At 37.8% G+C, this 18,852-nt stretch overlaps 1 protein-coding gene across 1 annotated transcript in view; it reads left to right on the top strand.

The window, feature by feature from the left end:
• LOC148300777 (putative multidrug resistance-associated protein lethal(2)03659) overlaps nt 1–18,852 on the top strand; it is a 49,390-nt gene that overhangs the window by 12,641 nt on the left and 17,897 nt on the right. The window contains exons 2-9 of the mRNA XM_088274325.1: nt 2,592–2,700; nt 3,742–3,972; nt 5,214–5,421; nt 6,175–6,403; nt 10,544–10,700; nt 12,774–13,335; nt 15,896–16,190; nt 17,425–17,660. Coding sequence (XP_088130451.1) covers nt 2,621–2,700; nt 3,742–3,972; nt 5,214–5,421; nt 6,175–6,403; nt 10,544–10,700; nt 12,774–13,335; nt 15,896–16,190; nt 17,425–17,660 — 1,998 coding nt within the window. The 5' untranslated portion in view covers nt 2,592–2,620. The remainder of the gene's footprint in view (nt 1–2,591; nt 2,701–3,741; nt 3,973–5,213; nt 5,422–6,174; nt 6,404–10,543; nt 10,701–12,773; nt 13,336–15,895; nt 16,191–17,424; nt 17,661–18,852) is intronic.

Below are 18,852 nucleotides of genomic sequence, written 5' to 3'. Positions count from 1 at the left end.
TTTTTTTGCAAAGCTTTAGAGCTTCTGTGGTGATATGGATTAGTTTCTTTTAGGTGATTGGCAAATTCAGAATAATTATTATTATTTAGGCATCTTGTATGCTCTTTACATCGGATATTAAAATTTCTAGAATTTTTTGACATCTCATCAAAGATGAAGAAGAATATGGAAGTCTGGGCATTTACGGGGCTGACGACCGTCATAGGCTGGTTTAAGTGATCACTTTACACACGTGTAACATTCACCAATTCTACCCATTATTGACAACCACACTACTCAAATTCTTGGAAGTTCTATATATATGAACCAGTTTAGAAACCTTGTTCTTGAATCACTAGAACTTCACTAGAGACATCTATTGGTGAGATGTAAAATCCAGATTTTGTGAACAAGTATTTGGACACACTCAAAATGTTGTAAAATTTCTAGATGTTTTTCCAATATATATAACGTGGTAATATTTTCCTTCGTAAATTGGGTGTATATAATATGTAAAGTGGGTGTATAAAATATGCAAAGTGGGTGTATAATAATAAAATAAACAATGTGTTGCTTTGTAATTAAAGTTTATAATCAAAGTTTATTCTTAATTAATCTTTACAATATTTTTCTATCTATCTATCTATCTATCTGATTCTGACAGTTCAGAATATTATATTTTTTCTATCCGATGTCTTTTGTTTTATTCAGTGCGACGCATGCGACATCTGGTGGTAGATCTGCTTTATGTAGGTACTATATGTATGGATTTTTGTCCGCCTCCGTAGTGTAATGGTCAGCATGCTCGGCTACCGTTCTGGAGGTCCCGGGTTCGATTCCCAGGGGGGTTTAATAAATATAAGTGATTTTTTCACTCTAATATTTATTCAATATTACACTGGACTGGTACCTGAAGTGGAGGGCTGATCACCTTTCCTTCATGTGTAAACGATCGAGATAACACTGCGTTTATATGAAGCAGTGCCCTATGCACCATTGGGGTGCGGTAAGGGTTTTATTATTATATGTAAGTACTTAATAAAATGTATAGGTAGGTACCTAGGTATTTTATTACATATACAAGCTTGTATGTGCACAGGGACAAGTATCTAGCAGTTGCGAATGCAAGACAACAGCTTGTCAGGTGTCTTAGATTCAAGGTTCACCTTTCTGCATTTCACTTATCTAGCACCATGTCAACGGCACTTGTTTAAATTAGAATAACTGTCCCCCGAGTCAGTTTATCTAAGCTCAGGAGAGCGGTGATTTACTACCGCAAGACAAATACTGGCTTGTTACTTTGAGAGATAACAATTAGTATTATTTTTATTGTATTAACTTTGTTTAGCTGTAATAGTTAACCTTTACAGATATATTCAGAAAGTTATGCTCTAAGGCAGAGGTTCCCAGTCTTTTTCAGCCCGCGGAGCACTTACGACTTTAGTATTTTGTCACAGCGCCCTACTTTAGTAAGCTATTTGGAATAGATAATGTGACTGTATACTTATATACATATATTATTCATTCAAACCCTTATCCACACCCCAATGGTGCATAAGGCACTGCATCATATAAACGCAGTGTTATATTGATCGTTAACACATGAAGGAATGAGCGATATATATACATATATTGAAAGGAGTGAGCGATATATATACACATTTCGGATGGGTATTATTTACACCTACGGACCGCTGGTGACGGGATTTATTTATTATGTTCCACTCGTTCATTCAAACCCTCATCCGCACCTGATGGTGCATAGGGCACTGCATCATATAAACGCAGTATCTTAATTGTTGTTAACACATGAAGGAAAGGTGATCAGCCCTCCGCTTCCGGTACCAGTCCAGGGTAATATTGAATAAATATAAGAGTGAAAAAATCACTTATATTTATTTGACCCCCCCTGGGAATTGAACCCGGGAACTCCAGTACGGTAGCCAAGCGTGCTGACCATTACACTACGGAGGCGGACATATATTATAATGGAAAGAAATAGGTACTTACCTACAATAATAGTGGTTGGGTAGAAAGATGCTAGCTCTCAAAAAATTAATTGTTGTTTTATAGATCCCCGAGAATATTTGTGTTTTCGGATAATGATAGAGGTTCGACTCACGGCGCCCCTCTTTACTTTCTACGGCGCACTTTGGGAACCCCTGCTCTTAGGGTTGATTTTTTTTAAGTACATTAAATATGCATACCTGTATTGACATCTCAACATATAAGAATAAGAATATGTAAGTATTTGAGAGTATTTACTCGGCCTACTAACCGCCAAAGGCTGATTTAAATGAAGTACTATATTTGACATACTTCATCATGCCAAGTTTCCCTCGTTCTTCCTCTGCCCCTATTTATAGCTACATTAGCCTCATAAATTTGATTTACCGTTCCTTCCTCACTTATTCATTCCATGTGTCCAAACCATCTCATGACATCTTTCTTAATTTTATCGATAATGCTTATCTCTGCCTTGCATTCTTTTTTTATATCACCATTGGAACATCTGTCATACAACGTTTTGCCGCACATTCATCTGAGGGAACGCATTTTGACTGCATTTAGTCTTCTTTCTCTTTCAACTTACTCTAATTTTTGCATTTCAGCTCTCATTGGTTGAGTCTTCCATCAAGAAATGGACCCTGGCTTTTATAGTCATGACCGAAAAATCAGTCCAAGAAAAGGTGCATACTGGTTCTCGCAATTCACTTATTGGTAAGATAATTGATGTTTTGGTCCTCGGAATTTATTTTTTGGTACGATGATTTATGATCTGGTCATCGCAATTTACTTTTTGGTACAATAATTTATGATCTGGCCATCGCAATTTACTTTTTGGTACAATAATTTATGATCTGGTCATCGCAATTTACTTTTTGGTACGATGATGTATGATCTGGTCATCGCAATTTACTTTTTGGTACAATAATTTATGATCTGGTCATCGCAATTTACTTTTTGGTACAATAATTTATGATCTGGTCATCGCAATTTACTTTTTGGTACAATAATTTATGATCTGGTCATCGCAATTTACTTTTTGGTACAATAATTTATGATCTGGTCATCGCAATTTACTTTTTGGTACAATAATTTATGATCTGGTCATCGCAATTTACTTTTTGGTACAATAATTTATGATCTGGTCATCGCAATTTACTTTTTGGTACAATAATTTATGATCTGGTCATCGCAATGAACTTTTTTTTACAATAATTTATGATCTGGTCATCGCAATTTACTTTTTGTTACAATAATTTATGATCTGGTCATCGCAATTTACTTTTTGGTAGGATGATTTTTTATGTATTTTAAACCTATTATTAGATAAAAGACTTTATTTTTATAAACAAGACACCACCTCCCCTTTTTTTAAATATAAATATGAGGTCATGGGATCTTGCATCCCTTATGTCACTGCGACCATATTAGCTATTGTAACCTCTTTCTGTATCATAGCTCACTCTAAAGACCTACGTGAGTCATGTAGCTCACAACCTGTCTTGGTGGTAGGAGCTTCACCTTTTTGGAGTCCAGTAGAGGTCCTCCAAGGATGTGACTTTGTTTGCGAGCGAGTGCGCCACAGTTATAGAGAATGTGGATTGGTGTTTCGTTATCCTCCATACAAAATCTGCAGACTGGGGAGTCATGTAATCCAATTTTCCTCCCCCCACCCTATAATTAGTCTGTTTTACGAGTATCAAGGTTTTACTGTATTTATATTATGTGTGTAAAAAACGTTCCATTGTCCTGTAGGTGGATGAGAGACCTCTTCTCCAAAGGCTTCAAGAGACAGATAGAACTCGACGATCTGTTTGCACCGCTCGGCAGCCACAGGTCAGGAGTTATCGGGTCCAGGTACCAGGATGCGTGGAATACGCAGAGTGCGCTGCCAAAGCCGTCCCTCATCAAAGTGCTCTTTGCGCAACATGGCATCAGGCTCATGATCGTCAATCTGGCGTTTGTCATCACGGAAGTTACGTTGAGGTAGAAATTGTAAATTTATGGCATTATTATTGACAATTGGTTCTATCCTTATTGAAATATGTAAAGAAATAATACAGATATATATCGTAGTCATACAGGAGAAAGTGACCAAGTGTATTGACTCTTTGATATCTTACTAGCTTAATATTGCGTTGAAAAGTCCCAAAGGATTTTAAACTTGGAAGTATAATATATTGACTTGTTTAAAATAACTAACTGCATTGATGTTTATTATTGATGCCAAGCAAAAGTGACTTAAATGTCCCTCCTGAACATTTTACGTTTTGTTAGTTGGTCACTTTCTCCTGTACGACTGCGATATGAGGGCTGTGCAATTAATAAGTAGACTGACGTCAAAAACAACAATTTTCCTGCAACAAATTGATGATGGCACCCGCCGTGTGGCATGTTGCGCCATCTTGTTGAAACCACAGCTCTGTCACATCAATGCCATTCAACTGAGGTATGAAGAAGTTAGTAATCATAGTTCTGTAGCGCTTTCCATTGACCGTAATATTCTGGCCGGCATCGTCTTTTAAAAAATATGGGCCAATGATTCCACTTTTAATTCCAAACATTCACTTTTAATAGATGTAAGGGCGTCTCGACAAAGGCTTCTGGGTTTTCTCCACTCCGAATTCGGAAATTCTGCTTAGTGACATGAAATTATGATCCATAATCCTGAAATTATCCGGAACATTGGTCTATATGTTCCCGATAGTTACCTTTCACATTCCTATACACAGGACCAACCTGCCGATAGTTATGCCTGTAGGAAGAGCTACCGCTATGTTGAACAATATTGCATTCGATATTGATCTGTTTCATGTGTCTGAAGGAGTTTTCCGAAGCGGGATTCTTCTACACCTTTAGCAATAGTTCTTGCATGTATTTTATTTTAATGTATACGATTCAAATTTTTATAGTTATGATATATTAATTGAAATAAATAAATTGAAAAATAAATTGAAATTGAAATAAATTGAAAATAATGGTCATTCAGTATTCATGGTAAAAGGGCGAAACGTACTGACTGCAAATCAACTGTCAACTGTCCAACTGACTGTCTATAGAAACAATGTTGAGAGTTTAAAAGTCAAACATTTAAAAAAAAATCCTATATTTGAGTGAAAAATCACTTAATATTTAATTTGATTTCTCTGGGAGCTAACCTCCTCTCATCCCTTGAGGACTCATCACCCAATTCAGCAGTTGATCAAAACAGTTGACTCACGTTCCAGGATAGCGCAGCCCTTGTGTCTGGGCGTGCTCATATCGTACTTCTCTCCGGGCCAGACGGAAATTTCCAGAGAGGAAGCGTACATGTACGCCAGCGGCGTCGTGCTGAGCATGGTGGTCAACGTGTGCATAGTGCAGCCGTACCTCAATGAGCTGCTGCACACGGCCATGAAGATGCGCGTCGGATGCTGTTCTCTCATATATAGAAAGGTAACTAACTAACTAACTAAGAATAGAACCGCCACACCACTCTGTCTTTGCAAACATTCTCCTCATACACACCCGCCGATTGTTTCGACTCCTAACCTGACCGCTTTCAAGTATTTGGCATACCTGATCGTGCCAAGTTTTTCTCGGTCTTCCTCTGCTCCTTTTTCCAATTACATTCGCCTCATAAATTTGTGTTACCGTTCTTTCCTCACCCATTCGTTCTACATCGCTTACTCCTTTCAAGAACGTCATAAATCAAAAAGCTTGATTTTTCAGGAGAACGTTTTTAAATTTTTAAAATATAATACAATGTATTAAAAATAAATATCAAGCCACTTATCGAACTTTTTACTGTGCAGCAGATATTTTTAGGTAAAACCTGAAGGTTTTTTCTCCATTTGAAAATATTTAATATGTATTTAAAAATAATAAAACAATACCTCTTCTTCAAAATTCAAATACAACACTTTCTGCCCTGTAGCGGGTAAATATTAAATTAAAAATATGCCTCTTTTCCTAGGATATAGTAACTTTTCTGGGCATTCCGAAAACATGCACAACTGAAAATTGACGATTTTTGATTTATGACGTTCTTGAAAGGAGTGAGCGACATGTCCAAACCATCTCAACACACCTTTCTAATAAAAGAAAGGTGCAACCACTTACTGGTCGAATTTTGGCGAGAAAATTCGTCGGTGCAGGAAATCATCACCTGGAACATTATTTTTGAATTTTAATTAATTTTTTTATTAGGTACTTCGTTTGGACCTAAAAGCAAATGGCAGCGGTGACGGGTTGGGGGGTCTGGTGATCAACCTGTTGACGAATGACACCAACCGTTTTGACATGTGTGTCGCCTTCATCCTGGAGCTGTTTCGTGCGCCTATAGAGGGGACCATTGTCATATACCTGATGTATTACAATATCGGTCCAGCCGCCCTCATAGGGGTGGCCTTCCTTCTCTGCTTCATCCCTCTACAAGGTAAACTCTCCCAACCCTTTAACTATTTTATTTTTGTATATTTTTTAAAAGGAATAATCTGCAAGCGTATATTAGAGGCTTGTCTACAGGTAGGCTAGTAAGGATCCTAGGACCACAAATACCCGGACCAATTAAAAATAAATCTTTCTTGTATTTTGAATATTTAACCTTTTGCACTCGAATGGCGACAATATGTCAACATGGTAAATTCCTCAGTAAATTGGTTGGCGACTATATGTCGCCACTATGTACCGTTATGTTGTTTAAATAATAAAAGGCCAGGATACGTACTAACGCAAGTACATTTCTGTCCCGCCAGTTGTTGAGTTGTTGGTCCTGGTTAGCATTTGGGTATGTTCCTATTACAAAAATGTAATTTGTGAAAGGTCACGAGTGCAAAGGGTTAAAGAACTATCTTTGTAGATCATTGTAATGTATTATTTGAAACACTTATTTTGTTTTTTGAAACCCTTATCCGCACCCCAATGGTGCATAGGGCACTGCGTCATATAAACGCAGTGTTATCTTGATTGTTTACACATGAAGGAAAGGTGATCAGCCCTCCGCTTCAGGTACCAGTCCGGGGTAATATTGAATAAATATGAGAGTGAAAACATCACTTATATTTATTCGACCCCCCTGGGAATCAAACCCGGGACCTCGAGAACGGTAGCCGAGCGTGCTGACCATTACACTACGAAGGCGGACATGTATTATTTAGAGACATAAAATAACTAGTTTCGGCAACAACCTGTTGCCCACTTCAGGGTTTGTTTTATAACACAAATAACAGTTTGTTTTATAACACAAAAAAGATTTTGTTTTATAACACAAATAGGGTTTGTTTTATAACACAAAGAGGGTTTGTTTTATAACAAGTTTTGAAACAGGTTGTTGCCGAAACTAGTTAGTTTATAATGATAAAAGTGCGTGGATCAAAACACAAAGCTGCTTTATTTCTCCATATAATAAATCTTACTTGAATTTATTTTGCACTTGGCGGAAATCGAACCCGCAACGCCAGTTTCAATTGTCAATTTTGTCAATATTGATGTTGAAAGCGATTCTTCAACATCACAAGAAAAAAATTATTTCATTTTGTCAGTATGTACATACATACCACTATTTCTTAGAATCTATTGTGTGCTGTGTTTTGATGCATTCTGGAACATTTTCAAACACAATGATGCAGAATGCAAATCGAAACACGTGTCACAATGGATTTTAAGAAATTCACCAAGTGTAATTCAAAATTCAAAACCAAGTGTCGTCTCTTTAACGCCTGCATCCTAACAGTGTTGCTGTACGGATGTGAGTCATGGCACCTCACCAAAGCTCAAAGCAAGAAACTAGCAAGTTTTGAAAATAGATGCCTGAGGCGAATACTGGGTATTAAGTGGTATGACTTCGTCAGGAATGACGAAGTGAGGAGAAGAACTGAACAGCCCCTCATACTGGAAGTCCTGAAGAGAAGAAGGTGGACATGGTTGGGACATGTCCTTAGAATGCCACCTGAGGGCATCAATCCCTCGTGTCTCTTCTTCCAACCCCGAGGATTCCGGCGCCCCGGAAGGCCGCTGACGACCATTCACCGACTATACTCAGCGGAACTTCGAGACGCCGGACTGACCTGGGAGGAAGCCAAGGAGATGGCGCGTGACAGAGTGACTTGGAGACGACTCGTGTTGGCCATATGCTCCACCTAGGGAGCGAACATGGATAGAAGAAATTCAAAATTAAAAATAAAAATTAAACATTTTTTGATCTGTTCCTGGGAATTTGAGTTCCATACAATTGTCCACAATGAACATACAACATTCAGCAGAAGAATAATGCAATTGTGTACAAATTTGTAAACAATCAACTTTTCCCTGGAAATTAAACAGCTATGAACAATTGAATGCTACAAATACATTGTTATTGTCAATCGCCTATTATCAATCAGGCGATATATCGAATTTACAGGTAAACCGAGGAATATAAATAACTTGGCCATGCATATTTGTGTTAGATCTACTAGTAGTATATTGCACATGTCGCTCACTCCTTTCAAGAACGTCATAAATCAAAAATCGTCAATTTTCAGTTGTGCATATTTTCGGAATGCCCAGAAAATGTACTATATCCCACCAAAAGAGGCATATTTTTAACTTAATATTTACCCACTACAGGGCAAAAAGTGTTGATTTTGCATTTTGAAGAAGATGTTTTGTTTAATTATTTTTTTAAATATATTAAATAATTTTCAAATGGAGAAAAAACCTTCAGGTTTTACCTAAAATAATATGTTGCACAGTAAAAAGTTTAATAAGTGGCTTGATATTTATTTTTAATACATTCTATTATATTTTTAAACTTTAAAAACATTCTTCTGAAAAATCAAGTATTTTGATATATGACGTTCTTGAAAGGAGTGAGCGATGTGCACACACTGAAAAACGTATAAAGTTAAACCTCTTTCTATCGTTTTTAAAGGAACCTATTGAAATAAACTATAAATGCGGGAAAACAATGAATGCGGGATTTACAAGTCAATACACAAGGAGATACCATCGAGTAAAGATACCGTCCTCCCAATCTGCATAGCCATTGGTAGGTTAAAAGTTGGTAGATTAGTAGAACAGGTGGAAAAATTAAAATACAGTGAAACTTCTATCTACCGTTTTTAAAGGGACCTATTAAAATAAACTATGAATGCGGGATTAAGAGGTCAATACGCAAGTAGATACGACCGAGTAAAGATACCATCCTCCCAATCTGCATAACCATTTGTAGGCCAAAATTCTAAGAAGAATACAGGTTTGAGATGTAAATGAAATATTAAAAAAAAAAAGTACAAACCTGAAAAGAATTTTTAAAAATACTTAAGTTTACTGACCAAATTTTGACAAAAAGTCAATAGTGTATTTTCGGCTTTGCAAATAGTTTTTTTAGAGCATCGGTTATTGAATGTGCGTTGTGGAAAGTGTTCTTTCAAATAGTGTGTATGCTTCTGGAAATGCAGGTACAGGCAGCGGCTCCTTTTCATCAATATCGACCTCTCCTGCTATCGGTTACACAAGCTTTCGATAGTTTCTATTCCATACGTTGCCGTTGAATGTAAGAAAAATCGAAAATAATGTAAAAAACAAACAAATTGTATCAAATTTGCAGCTTGAATGGAGGTAGAGTAGAGTGGAGAATTGCAGGTAATTGATGATAGAGAAACGATCGATGCGGTTTAGTTTAGTATGAAATTAATTCGGGATAGAAGAAAAAAACGACACATCCGGGAAAAACGATTATTCGAGGAACGATAGATAGAGGTTTCACTGTACCTGAGTGTGTATCTGTGTGGTCAAACGGATCTGCGATGCGAAGTGATGGGGCAAGTAAACAAGGCTGCAGCCATCTCAGGATGCCTGAAATATTCATCCTGAGATGAAGATCGGCTGCAAAGTCAAGATTTACAAAACTTGTGTGCGACCCATCATGACGTATGGGATCGAAAGGCACAAAAAACGCGCTTAGATATCAGAAATGAAGACTCTAAGAAGCATATCTGGCAAGAGTAGAGATAGAATAAGAAACGCCAGGATCAGGGAAATATGCGAGATCGAAGATGTCATTAGGTGGGGAAGGCAACGAAGGAGACAATGGTACAGAGCGCATGTGAGGAGAATGGAACTATCCAGACTTCCCCACATCGCACTGTACGGCTAACCCCATGGCAGACGACTCACGGGCAGACCACCAAAGAGATAGATCGATAGCTGGGAATCGACATCGCAGGAGGCTAATCCCTTTTAAAAACACACCACAAGGCCTACACCAATAAGAAAAAGAAGAGGTTAGAAGTCTAAGAAGAATACAAATTTTAGATGTGAAGTATTTTATTGTATATCCGGCATTTTACTGCACAGGCATTGACGCCGTTCGTGTCATATTTGTCCATGGTGGTTGGGGCTGGTTGAGGCACCATAATTTCAATAGGTCCCTTTAAAAACGGTAGATGTAGGTTTCACTGTATAGTGTATTTTTCCACGCACAGACTTTGCCTTAGTGGGATTTTTTGTTTATGTTATAAATATGTATATCTAAATGAATTCTTGTTCCGAGTTTGCCATTTCTAACGTCTCTGTAATGGGTTTTTGTTTTCAGCTTGGCTGGGCCGACTCAGTGCTGAAATCAGAATGAAATCGGCGCTGAAGACTGACAATCGAATAAGGCTGATGAACGAAATCATCCAAGGGATCCAGGTCATCAAGATGTACGCCTGGGAGCATTGTTTTGCCAACATTATAAGAGAGGCAAGAAAGTAAGTCTACGCCATCTCATGTATATACACATATTTCGAGATTTCATAATCACGTGTTAGCACAAATTTGTTCTTACAACGGCATTGAATGTATCTAGATTTTGTAAGATCCCTTTGTATAAAATCGACGGCCCCTATGTAAAGTACTCTATCTGCAGATCTGTTACTTAACAGGAGAGAGCTTAGAAGATTTTTTCAACGTATTCTTTTTTATTTTTATTGTCCGCCTCCGTGGTGTAATGGTCAGCGTATTTAGCTACCGTGCTGGAGGTCCCGGGTTCTATTCCCAGGGGGGGGGGGTGAAAATATATATTATATTTTACACTGTAATATTTATTTAATATTACCCTGGACTGGTTCCTGAGTGCAAGAGTGATCACCTTGCCTTCATGTAAGTAATGATCAAGATAACACTGCGTCAATTCGATGCAGTGCCCTATGCACCATGAGGTGCGGATAAGGGTTATAAGTAAATTCTTTTTCATTAATTAACGGTTGTATCTGAAATTCTAAACTAGTATTATTCTTTCAAAAACACGATTAAATAATGTATTAAATCGTTTTAAAACTTTATGCTTTGTCAAAATTAAGTAGTTAGCGTTTTAGGAGTTCAATTCATTTCGAAAATTCAATGTAGATAGCGTCTTATACGTCTGAAAACTAGGTGTAATTTATTTTATATATATTTTTTGTTTGTTTATATTTATAGATAACGGTCAGTTGATAACATACACCAAATATCTCCAAATTGATAAAAATGTAGTTAGGGCACTTTACGTAGGGCATGTCAAAATGTTGAATGCTGTTGAAGCCATACGGAAAATATTACATACCTTTTTATTGGATTTAAATTTTGTACTGACATTTTTTGGTGGAATTGCATTTTATGTAATAAAATAATGGTGAAGATGTCGGACCAGTCTGATGATGTCTGTAATGACGAAATCCGGTCATGGGTCAAATAAGATATATCGCTCACTTCTTTCAACAACGTCATACATCAAAAAACTTGATTTTTCAGGAGAACGTTTTTAAAGTTTAAAAATATAATACAATGTATTAAAAATAAATATCAAGCCACTTACTGAACTATTTATGTGCAACAGGTCTTTTTAGGTAAAACCTGAAGGTTTTTTTCTCCATTTGAAAAATATTTAGTATATTTAAAAAAATAATTAAACAACACCTTTTCTTCAGAATGCAAAAACAACACTTTCTGCCCTGTAGTGGGTAAATATTAAGTTTAAAATATGCCGCTTTTACTGGGATATAGTACATTTTCTGGGCATTCCGAAAACATGCACAACTGAAAATTGACGATTTTTGATATATGACGCTGTTGAAAGGAGAGAGCGACATGTATTTACAACAAAATTTACATCCATTCATTTTTTATTCATTTTGTTGGCCTGTGTAATGCTTACCTCAGCCTAGATACTTTATGTTCTATTCATATTATTTTTTGATATCTCATCAAAGATGAAGAAGAATATGGAAGTTTGGGCATTTACGGGGCTTACGACCGTCATAGGCTGGTTTAAGTGATCACATTACACACATGTAACATTTGACATAATGTCAAAAAATAATATGAAAATAACTCCTGTAATTGGAGATAATCCAGATTTTGTGAACAAGTATTTGGACACACTCAAAATGTTGTAAATAAATTATCTGGTCAAATTATAAGCTTAATAATAAAAATGAAAATGGTATTTTCCAGGGTTTCTCATGTGTGTGATTATAATCCAGGATTCGGATCTCACATTCTAATATAAGAGTTTCTGCTTAGTAAAAAGCTTCATTACATCTCACCAATAGATGTCTCTAGTGAAGTTCTAGTGATTCAAGAACAAGGTTTCTAAATTGGTTCATATATATAGAACTTCCAAGAATTTGAGTAGTGTGGTTGTCAATAATGGGTAGAATTGGTGAATGTTATACGTGTGTAAAGTGATCACTTAAACCAGCCTATGACGGTCGTAAGCCCCGTAAATGCCCAGACTTCCATATTCTTCTTCATCTTTGATGAGATGTCAAAAAATAATATGGAAATTATTTTGTGTATTCTAGAAAAGAAATGAAATTGATAAAACGTATTTCGTGGATACGAGCCCTGACCATCAGCTGCATAAAGCTGAACACGAGAATCTCCATATTTATAACTATCATCGCTTACATCGTGTTTGGGCACAAGATAACCGCCTCCAAGATTTTCGTCCTGTTCGCTCTCTATGATTTGATAAAGTTGACAGTTGTCGAATTCTTCCCTCTGGCCATAATGTCGGTGCTAGACGCGTACGTGTCCGTCAAGAGAATCCAAGACTTTTTGCTTCTACCGGAAGTCCCGAAACTCGAAAACGAAATAGGCGACAAGCAAAATGGCAATGCTCTTCCGTCGGAGCACAAAAACAAAGACAAGAATATCAGCTTCGAAAACGGGGCCATCATTCCGTACGAGGGAGACGGCCTGAAAGTCCGCAAGACCAGCGAAGAGAACGGAGTCAAGTTGAGCGAATTTGGGAAGGCCATAGAGCCGGGACTCGTCATGGAAAATGTCAACTCCGTTTGGAAAAGTGTCGATCCGGCGGGAATGGAGAAAACAACAGTCGCTTTGGATAACATCAATTTAAAGGTATGCTCATTAGTTCTTTTTTTATATACTATGAATATGACAAACTAGTTTGTCCGCCTCCGTAGTGTAATCGTCAGCATGCTCGACTACCGTTCTTGAGGTTCCGGGTTCGATTCCTGGGGGGAGTCAAATAAATTTAAGTGATTTTTTCACTCTAATATTTATTCAATATTACCCTGGACTGGTACCTGGATCACCTTTCCTCATATGCTTACGATCAAGATTTTGTGGGGTCCTGTCTTGACATATCGCTCACTCCTTTCAAGAACGTCATAAATCAAAAAACTTGATTTTTCAGGAGAACGTTATTAAAGTTTAAAAATATAACACAATGTATTAAAAATAAATATTAAGCCACTTATTGAACTTTTTACTGTGCAACACATATTTTTAGGTAAAACTTGAAGGTTATTTCTCCATCTGAAAAATATTTAATATATTTAAAAAAAGAATTAAACAATACCTTTTCTTCAAAATGCAAAAACAACATTTTTTGTCCTGTAGCGGGTAAATATTAAGTTAAAAATATGCCTCTTTTGCTGGGATATAGTACATTTTCTGGGCATTCTGAAAACGTGCACAACTAAAAATTGTCGATTTTTGATTTATGACGTTCTTGAAAGGAGTGAGCGATATGTCCCGCCCATTGCTATTTGAGTTTTGCCACAATATCCTCTACTTTGGTTTCTTTTCCTGTTAACTTCTTTTCTTACTTTACGCTTCTTCTTCCTTGCTCCATCCAAACTAATCGTCTTTGAAGACTGTTAGGGTAAACTCTCATCGTCCTCAGGTTGTAGGTCTTTCTATCATATACAACGTCACCTAGATCTTGCCTTTGAACCATGTTATTTATTTTATTTTATTTTATTTTATTTTATTTGGGATTTTTACAGCCAAAACAATATATTATACAACATTAATTAACCAAACTATGGCCAATTACAAAAAATCCTCCGATAATGCTATTCTTATGTTGGTTGGGGTGAGTGAGTGTGTGTGTGTGTGTGTGTTTGTGTTTGTGTTTGTGTGTGTGTGTGTGTGTGTGTGTGTGTGTGTAGTACCTATTTAAACAGTTGGCTTGTTGAACAAACGGCAACGATCAATCATTCACCTAATTTCCTGCTTATGTCATTTTTTATGGAATTAGTGCTTTTCCCAAATATATCTACGTCATTAAACATTTTATTATAAGTATCCATAATGCGGTTAATTGTAGTATTTCTGGCAAAATCAGTGTTACATTTAGGGACTTGAAAAAGTTGATTATAACGCGTTTGCCTTTGCGGTACCCTAAAATGGATGCGGGTAACCAGTTCTGGTGAATCTATATTATCAGAAAGGATATTAGCTAGTAAAACCATATCAGCTATCGTACGTCTATCAGCAAGAGTTTGGATTTTATGGAATGAGCACGCTTCGCGGTAGTTGGCAAAAAAAATATGTTCTTTCCGATTTAAGATTTTTACGAATTTTTTTTGTATTCTTTCAATTTTATCCGAGTGATTTTTATGAGAAGGAGACCAAATTGGCGACGAAAATTCAAGTAAACTACGCACGTAAGAAAAATATACCGTTTTAAGAGTGATCGTTTTATTAAAAGGTTTAATTGTGCGTAATAAAAATCCAAGTGTTCTGAGTGCTTTGTCGGTTATGCTCTCAATGTGGTGATTAAAAGTTAATTTTTCATCGAGTATTACACCTAGATCGCGAATTGTTGAAACAGATTTAATATTAGTATTATTTAAGTTGTAATTGTAACTGATAGCGTTTTTTTTTCTGTTGAATGAAATCTTTAAACATTTATCCGGATTAAGAGATAACATATTATTTTTACAGTACACGGATAATCTATTTAGATCTTCTTGCATTCTATGACAGTCATTAGTATCTCGAATGTTTAAGTACACCTTCATATCGTCAGCATACATTATGAATTTACAGTTAATAAAACAATTACCTATAACAATTATCTTTCTGTACTACCCGTGAATTTTTTTGGTCTTCCTCTAGATCAGTGTTCCTCAAACTTTTTCTATTCAAGGTACACACCTACCAAATTAAGAAATTTCAGAGTTGCATATTTTTACCATATTATGGTAACATATTTAACATATTATGTTTAATGCGAAATGTGAGCCTATTTAACTGAGCACAGGCAATCAAAATTTGGAGCAATTGTGTTATTTTCACAAAACTAGACTTTTTTCCGCGGCACACCAACTAATGACCACGGTACACCAGTGTGCCGCGGTACACACTTTGCAGAACAATGAAGATCCATGGCAATCGCGTGGTTTTATTGGTAAGAAATAATGTTTTCTTGAATGTTTTCCACAGATACTTTGTGGCACATTTTATAAACTTATTATGATTAGGATTTAGGATTTTTACGGAGTGTGTGGAAGTTTTTGGTGAGAGTATTTAATGTTTTTGAATTAAAATAAACCCTGATGATGACAAGGTTCTTGTCGAAACCGGTAGGTTGAATTGTATTAATAAAATACAATTTAAGGTTAAAACTAAGTTATTTAATTTTATAAAGAAATAATGTTGTTTTTAGGTGTTTCCTGGAGAATTAGTGGCTCTGATCGGCCCCGTGGGGTCCGGCAAGTCTACGCTGCTGCAGGCGGTGCTGGGCGAGGTGCGCGCATCGCCTGGGTCGCGCGTCTGCGTGGGCGGCGGCGTGTCCTACTGCGCGCAGCAGCCCTGGCTGTTCGAGGCCAGCGTGAGGCGGAACATCCTGTTCGGGCGCGCCATGGACCACGCGCGCTACCGCAGCGTCATCCGGGCCTGCCAGCTGGAGAGGGACCTTCAGGAGCTGCCGCACGGAGACAAGACCATCGTGGGAGAGAGAGGTAGCGCATATCCATTCCTGTCCACACCCAAATGACCCAAAGATCACTAAACCGCATCGACACAGTGTCAACTTGATTGTCAATTACTTACTTTACTTTTCATTGAGCTCTGGCTTCTTCTTCACCTATGTGGATTGCATCTTATGGGATTAGTCTTCATCAACATAATTTTTTTGTTAATTTATTATAGGTGCCTCAACTTGTGATGAAACATTAATCGTTTATATGAAAGAGGTGGAAGTTTGAGCATCCCATGGCTTACCTGAAATTTTACTGGCTTGTTCACATTTACTGGTGTGTAACGTTCACCATTCTGCCCATTATTAAACATTCATTTGCATTAATTTTTTTGACTTATACAGGGTCATTAATTTTTCGGTTTTGAAAGAAAAATTTTATTTCATTTTAAAGTTTAGACTGAAAGTCAAGGACGATATTAAATAAATATGTGAGTGGAAATCAGCCATATTTATTTTGACCCCCTTGGGAATCGAACCCGGGACCTCCAGCACGGTAGCCGAACGCGCTGAAGCCTGACTTCTGCGTTACGGAGGTGAACAAAAATATGCATATATAAATAGAAGATATTAACCGGATCCACGCAGCTCGCATAACCGTATGTGTTTTAACAAAACATGCCCCATACCCGGCTGACATAAGCGTATGTGTTTTTACATTGCTCCAAGTTTCGAACCTCAGTTCAACTTAGAGGGATTTTTTCATGGTGTGGAACTTTGGATAAAATAATACGTCAATCCTTGGCCTTATGACATCTGTTGAAATATCTGACTAATAATTTGTAACATCACAAGGATAAATAAAAGAACAGATCCCTGATTTTTCTTGCGGTCGGTAATTAGTCCGCGCCATAATCATACCCTATATCTGTCTCACTCTCGACGCTACGCATCGCCAGTGGGTAAGAGTGAGACACGATGCGTGCTTTGATTTATTTATGTTACAATCTTATTTGTTTATATTACGATATATTTCAAGAATAATGTGACACAAGTGTATTATAGAGTACCAAAAAGGCACAATGAATCCCATTGAACGTTTTTGTTTAGGAAAATAAATCGTTTCTTAACTAAATACATGATAAAAGTAATCATTTAAAAAACGGCGAAATACCGCCGCGCACGGGCGTCTCTTAGGAACAAAGTTAACGCGGTTAAAAGGTTAAGATAAACAAGCAATTAGTGAATTGTATGTGAAATGCGTTGTTACATTGCAGGCGTGTCCCTGTCGGGCGGGCAGAAGGCGCGCGTGGGGCTGGCGCGCTGCGTGTACGCGCGCGTGGCGCTCTACCTGCTGGACGACCCGCTGTCAGCCGTGGACGCGACCGTGGCGCGCGCGCTGCTGGGCAGCTGCCTGCGCGGCCTGCTGCGCGGCGCCGCCGTTCTGCTCGTCACGCACCAGGTGCAGCAGCTGCCCAGGGCCGCGCGCGTCTGCCTCATGGAGGCCGGCAAGGTGGGCCTCATGCTTCTATACATTTCCACAAAAAATTCTAACACTGCAATAAGTCAATTTAAGTGTTTTTGTTTGGATTGTTTTCTCTACATTTCATCATGCTTATTTCTTAATTTGATATTAAATAGATAGAATTCAGGGCCGCGGGCATCTGCCTCTGCCCCGGCAAGGTGGACCTCATACTGCTGTGCAATTCCATTATAAACTCTTACACTGAAATAAGTCAAGTTAACCATTAGCCAGCCATTTGATGTTATGTAGATAGAATACAGGGCCGCACGCATCTGCCTCATGGAGGCAGGGAAGGTGGGCCTCTTGCTTCTGTGCATTTCCACAATCAATTTTAACACTGCCATAATAAGCCTAAAACATTTGGTGCACTTGTTCTCGCAGTGTTCCCATATGGATTCGAGACATTTCTTCTTCTAACCATTATCCGCACCCAATGGTGCATAGGGCACTGCATCGTATTGACGCATTGTTATCTTAATCGTCACTTACATGAAGGCAAGAAAAAATCAATTTAACAGATGTGGATCAAAGAATCGCGGAACAAAAGTGAAACTAGGCAGGTGTATAGAATAGCCATAATAAGTGTAACTTGGATTACATTTTTTAACAGCTTTTTTACCGCGGTGGCAGCGCCGTCTGTTGAACGTAACAGCAACACACGCAATACTTAACATTGCTCTCAGCGGACAGCTACTCACATTTAGCATTTAGATATTGCATTATTACTTCATGGATTTTTTTATTGCTGTTCAAGCATTACAAAATTTCATTGGGTTTATTTTAAATCATCTTACTTTTTGATGTAAGTTTGTTTTTAAGTTTGTTCTTATATTAATTGACTCTGGCCAATATCTGTACCCGACGGATTCTCCAGTTCTTTGGACACGTTGCGCGTGGCAACGAGGATAGCCTGGAACAAATAGTTGTGATCAGTAGCCTGGAGAAAGAGAGGGAGAGGAAGATCCCCCACACGATGGACCGATCAAATTAAGGCAGCAGCAGGCACCTCAGTGGTTGGAGCGCTACGTGCAGCGCAGTCAAGGGATAACTGGAGAAGAGTCATTGCTTCTGCAAGGGTTCAGCAATAAGGAATAAGACGGAGAAGAAGATATTTGTTACGGCGCAATAATTCTAGCAACATGAACTATGACCCCAAGCGCCTGCTAGGGGCAGGGAGGGG

Source organism: Brachycentrus maculatus, unplaced genomic scaffold (genome assembly GCF_059751285.1).
Source record: "Brachycentrus maculatus isolate JH-2025_06_01 unplaced genomic scaffold, ASM5975128v1 h1tg000657l, whole genome shotgun sequence".
In the NCBI taxonomy this organism is placed as follows: Eukaryota; Metazoa; Arthropoda; class Insecta; order Trichoptera; family Brachycentridae; genus Brachycentrus; species Brachycentrus maculatus.
Note: the sequence above shows the minus strand (reverse complement) of the source record. Positions and strands in the feature narration are given on the sequence as shown.